Raw genomic sequence first — 7,384 nt, 5'->3', positions numbered from 1 at the left:
TCCTGGAAACACTTCCCTCAATGCAGCACATAGCCCAAGCTCACGGTCTGTCAAGAAAACCGACGGCTCCTTATCATACCCAATCACGTCTCTCAACCTCTGCAAAACCCATCGATAGCTTGCCGTGCTCTCGTTGCGCATGAACACGTAACCGACGAGAAAATTCTGATTTGTCGGTGTCACACTAACTATCTCAAAGAACGGCATCCCGTATCGGTTAGTCTTGTAAGTGGAATCCATACCGATCACATATGTGTACGTCCGTAGGATGTCTACCATGACTGGATGCGCCATAAAGGCGTGCTGTAAAACGCCTTCATCATCGGACATGACCTAGTAAAGATATTGACTCTGTCTCGCCAAATGTAGAAACTGCTGAACAACTCCTCACCCATCAGACATCTCCACTCTAAAGTCATTCCGGCAGTTGTAGATGTGTCTGATGTTTGGATGATCATTAGGAAATTGCTCTGCAATAGTCGCCATGATGTTACGCGGTGCAACCTTAGACTTCGTCATGTTACGCACAACCTGCTTCGCATTCGGGCTCAACCCACTAATTTTACAATGACCTTCTAGATACGCAATCATTGGATGGTTATGGGTCCCAGTTGCATCATCTTTTGCCCGGATAACCCAAGTATTGGTGTTGAACTCGTAACATATCTTGATGTAGAAAGGACAACCAATGCCCTTGGTTTTGGTGTCCTTCCGAATTGCGTTCTCAAGATCTCTTGGCTTACTCCTGTGTCCCTGATCACATCTTAAATATCGATATGGTCGACCATCCCTCTGTTTGTTGAAAGACGATTTCACCAAAATAAATTCCAGATTTATTGTAACAACATCCGCCCATATAACTGCATCCTCAAACGTTAGAAAAACCGTGTCTGTCACAAAATGTGCACTGTAATTCACAACGTCACCGCCGTCTTCAACCTCCGAATCCTATAAAATTATAACACAAACAAATAAAACACGCAAGGATTAGTATTTTAAATTTAACAATAATAATATAAATAATAACAATAACAATAATAATAATAATAATAATAATAATAATAATAATAATAATAATAAAAATAACAATAATAATAGTATTTATAATAATAATAATAATAATAATAATAATAATAATAATAATAATAATAATAATAATAGTAATAATAATAATAACAATAATAATAATAATAATAATAATAATAGTAATAATAATAATAACAATAATAATAATAATAATAATAATAATAATAATAATAATAATAACAACAACAACAATAACTACATAACATTAACAAATAATAACTAATATAATAATAATAACAACAATATAATAGTAATAATAGTAGTAATAATAATATTAATAATAATCATAATCATAACAAAAGTTTAGTAATATTAACAAAATTAATAATAATAATAACCATAATAATAATAATAATAAGTACATAATATTAACAAATAATACATAATACAAACTAATATAACTATTATTCATAATAAAAATAATAAAAAGACAATTACGTATAAAATATATATATATATATATATATATATATATATATATATATATATATATATATATATATATATATATATATATATATATATATATATATATATATATATATAATTGGGACATCCGCCCAAAAAATCCGGATGTTTAAGGGGGGATCCGCCCAAAATTTCCGGATCTCCCACTTAACATCCGGAAAATTCAGGCGGATGTAGTGGGAGATCCGAAAATTTAGGGCGGATCCCCACTTAAGCATCCAGATTTTTTGGGCGGATATCCTCTTTCCAAAAAAAAAAAAATTTTCGAAATACTTACAGATTCTTCCGACGAACCCTCCGGCGTGTGAACGTTGTCGTCGTCCATCGTAAAACACCGCTCCGTACACTTTCCTTTTCTACCCCGGGATTTTTAAATTCCTCGGGATTACCATACAATGGTGGGACCGGGAATTTTTGGAGCTCGGGATTTTTTTAAGACAAGTGGCGGGCTCGGGAATATTATTTATCTTGTCGGTAACTAAAGTTACTCATGGTGGACCCTTATATAGAGAAAATACACACAAGGGCAAAAATGTCATTTCACCTAAAAATGGGAGCGTCACCCTGTAATTTGCGAACGACGAATAGCAGTTCAGTTGATTTTTTATTTTTCAATACCACCCTAAAAAGTAAAAAAAGTTGTAACAATACTACCCACCCAGAGTGATACTAGTGCGCATAGGCGGCATTTACATGGTTTGTAAATAGGAGGGCAGAGGCGTAAATGCGCATGGGTTGAGTTAAATGAAAGTGAGCTGACTTTTGTTTGACCCCGTTTCATTTTTAAGTTACGCATACCATCAAATAGGTAAATTTTACCATTAAATGTCGTAGTGGTATAAATATTTATCAAATCGTACTAATAAGTATGTAAATTGTACATCAAATATTGTACCACTGTGAGATATAATAGTACTACTAAGACAATCTATAATCTAATGGTATAATATATATGCATAATAGTACACAAAAGTACCACTGTAACCATAAAAAGTACCATTAGATTATCAAATGTACCATTTCACTTTCCCGCTTTCTCTAAACTAGCCCCGTTACCTTTTTGTCTCCACCGTAATACTTTTTACCCAACTATACAGCCAGCTGTACATTGCCCCAACAAATACTTCAACTTATTTACAATCAATACCCCCTATACGCTAGTAGTTCTCCACCCACAATTACTCAAATAGATTCCGGCAAAACTTTCATTTGTGAGCCTCACTTTTTTATATAGTAAATGGGATCAAATAGCCATATTATTTAGGTAATTAGGGTTTATACATATGTGGAATTAGGCATCAAATTGGATTCATAAAACAGAAATACATCGTAAGAGGTTCTCTTGTAATGGGCTGAGAAACCGTAATCAATAACTAATACTAAAATAGCAATTGCTGACATCATCGTATCATAAAATTATGGAAATTTTGGATTTTAACAGAAAAAACACAAAAAAACCCGAAATTGGTTTTTAACACCCCCCCCCCCCCCAAAAAAAATTATTCTAACACCAAATTTTTTTTACAAATTTGATTTTACCACCACTTAACCATAATACCTTGGAAATTTCCTCCTTTTAAAATACTCTTTCTACTCTAAATAAAACTCATTTTAGGAAATTACCAAAATATTACCGCCACTGTGATAACGACTAATGCTATTTTCAAAGTCACACAGCGGAAGTCTAAAACTAAAAACTAACTTTTCAAAATAAAACTTGAGTTCACAACCTTAAAACGAAAGTAAAATAAATCGTTCACAAGTTGGAAACAATTCAAACATGGCCATTTAAAAACCAACTTAAAAATAAAGCATAACAATATTAGTCCATGAATAATAAATCAACAATTCAAATATAAAAATTAAGAAAGCATAACAAGTAACTCTCTGCACTCATTCCCTTCATGCTTCAAGTACTTGTCACTTTCTCTTTATTTCAACCCCTCTACTCACCATATTTATATGGGTCATACTAAATCCAATCCAAAGGAAAGCCAAACATAAACACAAAAGTAGGAATCAGCAAAAGCTAAGTACATATGCACCACACTAACATAAATATCCTAGCAATAAATAATTAAAACATGCTCGCCATACAATCACATGTCAACTTACCTTTGACTCATACTAACAATAATAACTAATAATTAATAGTTTTGGATTACGCATCGAACAAGTTTCCTTCCTTAAAAATAACCCATTTAAATATTGAGCTTCCAATTAGGTAGCTACCCCAATTGGCACCTACTATGTCACATTGTGACGGAATTCCAACGCATTAATAATAAAAGAAAGTACAATGTCTTGTACCCTTGTAGAATCTATGATAAAATATAAAGTCACATAACTCTCCCCCCATGTGTTCATACTCAAGGTGTATACGTTCCAAGAGTTTTGGTGCGTATCTTCTTACACTTTATGTGATTTACCAATTTAATTTGTGGTGACTCCAACCAATCAATAAGAACAAACACAACAACAATCAACACATACTTCCAATTCATTCTTGAATTATTTAGTGAGCACATATTATTTATTTTAATTAAGGTTCCTTGCCTAGTTTTGTGCACAAAATTGCACGATTACTACCTTGGTGCATAAAATGCACTATTATACTTCTTTGACTCAATCTCAACTTATGTGAGTGAGTAAATAAATAAGATAACTTTCTTGAATCAACCACTACAATAAAAAATAATTTTACGACAGACAAAATCTGCCGCAAAAAATAACAAAAACCGTCGCTAAAAATAGTTACGACAGTCAACTGTCGTAATGAGTTTGTCGTAGTCAGACTTGTCGTAGAATTTCATTTTTACGACAGTTTGGCTGTCGTAAAGAATTATTACGACGGTTTTACTAATTTCAATGACAGTTTTATATTTTGTCGTTAAATTTAATCTACGACAGTTTAAAACCGTCGTAAGTTACGATAGAAAGGAAAACTGTCGTATAAAATTTTTTTAGCGATAGTTGGCCGTCGCAAAAAATAAAAAAAAAATTAGCGCACCACCACCCCTTCTCTGGCCTCCCTGCCCCCTTCCCACCCCCACTGCAACCTTTCCCATCACCACCCACTCACACTAACTCACCCTTCCCACAAAATTACAAAAGAAACATTAAGATCAAGATTTAAACCCAACAAACAAAAATCAAACAAAAAAAATAACCAAAGATAAATGAAAATATAAAACAGAAATACATAAAAATAACAAAACATCAAACAAGAAATACAAATATACATCAAATAATAAAAAACCCACAACAAAGTCGAACAAAAATTAATGAAAAAACAGAAATTATTAAAAAAAAGCACAAATTTCGAACAAAATAGCCACAAAAAATCAAACGAAAAAGAAAACCACAACTAAAATAAGAAATTAAACAGCAAAACAGGCACAAACTACTGAATTTAAACCAAAAACATCAGAAATTAAACAAAAACCACAATAATATATACGAAAATAAAAAAAACAAACATACCTTCTAACAAAATAGCCATAAAAATGAAACGAAAACAAAAAAATCAAACAGCTGAACAAGGACAAAATACTGAATTTGAACCAAAAAATCATAAATTAAACAAAAACCACAATAATAAAAACGAAAATTAAATGTACAAACATACCTTCGAAAATTTCCCCTTCTTTGAGTTTTCATGGTCAAACTTGACCATAAAAACTCCAGATCTGGAATTTTTATGGTCGAATTTAACCACTTAAACTCCAACTTCACGAGATTGGACATCAAAACACCTCAACACATGAAGTTTCGTGCTCCACCATTGCGGCCACGAATGAAATAAACCCAAAGAAATTTCCTCCTCTTTCATTTATTGTTACATGAGAAAGAATGAGGAGAGAGTAACTTAGAGAGGAGAAAGAACCTGAGAGAAGGTGGAGAAGAGGAGAGAGAAAATGAGAAACAGAGAGAGTAGGAAGAGAGGAGCGAGAAACTTAGAGAGGAAATGAGGAGAGGAAGAGAGAGGAGAGAGAAACTGAATCAGAGGTGAGAAACGGCGGAATAAGATTAGGGTACTCCAATACACTTAATTTATTAAAAAAAAAACTTTACGACAGCCATTAATTGTCGTAAATTACGACAGTTTTTAAAAACCGTTGTAATTTGCGACAGTTAATAGCTTTTATAAATATTTAATTTTTTTATAATAATTTTTAATGTCTATTGCGACAGTTTTATTGGCCAAAAACTGTCGTAACTTAACGACGGTTTGAAAAATAATTGTAATATTACGACAGCTTTTAAAACCACCGTAAAATTAAAAAATTACGATAGTTTTGCTAGCTGTCGTAGAAAAACAGTCGTTATTTGCCCATATTCTAGTAGTGAATTCCAACAATATATGGGTAAGAATAAAATCATGAATCATGTTTAATAAATATAACTTTAGCTCTTTTCAATAAACATAAGTTTTACTTATTAATTACATGCCTTCTTGATGATGAATAATAAATAATATGACATGATTCAGTAACTTTCAACTTGTTTCAAGCTCATAATAACTATTCCAACATATTCACATGCTTACATATAAGACATGTATAAACAATCAATCATTCTAAGTATCACAGCAACAACTTAACATGATACTAATCTTGATTAGGGGATTTTGCTCCTACCAATCGGAATGCGCCACGTGGGCCAATCAGGACCTGCCAAGTGTCCCCTAGTTGGAACTGTCAGGGCTTGCCACGTGGCACGCGCTTATTCGTCCACCTTGGACCTGTTATGTCACGACATGTGGCATACTCCATGCCTAATGGAGAAACCGGCCACCCAGGCCCAACTTCCGAGGGAAGCCCAATCGGCCCTAGGTTTACCTAAACCTAGGATGGGCACGTTTCCCAAGGTTATAAATACCTCCCTTAATCCTCATTAAGGAAAAAAACAGAACAGAAACGTTACGGAACACACTAATAACCGGCTGATCTCGCTAACAAAGCAGATTACCTACATTAAACACTCTCACCTAGAGAGACCTTATTACTTTAACTTCCGTATTAATTACTCCTTAATCAGGTACTAACTTGACCGTTGGAGGCGGAGCTCTCAGGAGTCTCCGTTATTTTGCAGGTACAGGCGTCTGGTTCCAGTCTCGGAATTGTAACTCTCCCGCAGGACATCAGAAAACCCCGAAACATTTGGCGCCGTCTGTGGGGAGAGTACTTCAGAGATGGCATCCAAGTCTGTACCGACTCCTGAAGAGAGGCGTCCCCTAGACGACCCTCAAGTTCAGTCGGACCATGACACCGAAAGTGAATTTGAAGTTGAAACTCATACAGCTTCAGACGGGACCTTAAGGGCCTGACGTACCCGTCATACCGAAAGGAGGGAACGGGAGCATCTTCAAACAGGAAGCGAGCCAGCAGGCGCACCGCCTGTTCGGCAACAGCCGACTGATGGGTCTGCTCCCATCACAAGGAACGAACTCATGACCTTCATGAGGAACTTCAAGGGAGAGATTCAAGAGTTGATCAACAAGAAGCCGCCTGCTTCAGTCAAGGAGCAGTCGGCCAAGAAACCCTCCACTTCACTGAAGAGGAAGCCAGTTTAAGGGCGAGAGGCGACTCCTCATCCTAAATCTAGGAAGCGGGAGCCACCTGCCCTTGATTTCACAAAATTCCGTTATCCTACAGGAAATAGGAAACCGGTTCGTCACATTCAGGCGGACGGGTCAAAGCAAACATTCACAGATGCTCGGCTACTGCTAGAGCAGAAGAAGAGTGACCGATTGTCAGAGTCGGCTTCTACTTCAAATTTTCAAGACAGTTTGCGAAATGCCTCGATGAGGCATACTCAGTCGTACCAT

The 7,384-nt window shown here is 35.1% G+C and overlaps 1 protein-coding gene across 1 annotated transcript; it reads right to left on the bottom strand.

Moving 5' to 3' along the window:
* Window positions 1–387: 387 nt before the first annotated feature.
* Window positions 388–1,879, bottom strand: LOC110735633. The gene is made up of 2 exons (XM_021915823.1): window positions 1,832–1,879; window positions 388–948 (listed from the first exon to the last, which is right to left on the bottom strand). Exons 1-2 carry the CDS (start codon window positions 1,877–1,879, stop codon window positions 388–390), a joined length of 609 nt encoding a protein of 202 aa, XP_021771515.1.
* Between the last annotated feature and the right edge of the window lie 5,505 nt (window positions 1,880–7,384).

The sequence above is a fragment of the Chenopodium quinoa genome, unplaced genomic scaffold, assembly GCF_001683475.1.
Source record: "Chenopodium quinoa cultivar QQ74 unplaced genomic scaffold, ASM168347v1, whole genome shotgun sequence".
Taxonomy (NCBI): domain Eukaryota; kingdom Viridiplantae; phylum Streptophyta; class Magnoliopsida; order Caryophyllales; family Amaranthaceae; genus Chenopodium; species Chenopodium quinoa.
This window is presented reverse-complemented; position numbering and strand designations above follow the sequence as displayed.

What these genes read in the sequence shown, in the direction of transcription:
- LOC110735633 (XM_021915823.1), bottom strand. Translation starts at nt 1,879, where the DNA reads ATGGACGACGACAACGTTCACACGCCGGAGGGTTCGTCGGAAGAATCT. An exon ending in AGGGTTCGTCGGAAGAATCT is followed by an intron (nt 949 to 1,831) that starts GTAAGTATTTCG and finishes ATAATTTTATAG; the next exon opens with GATTCGGAGGTTGAAGACGG.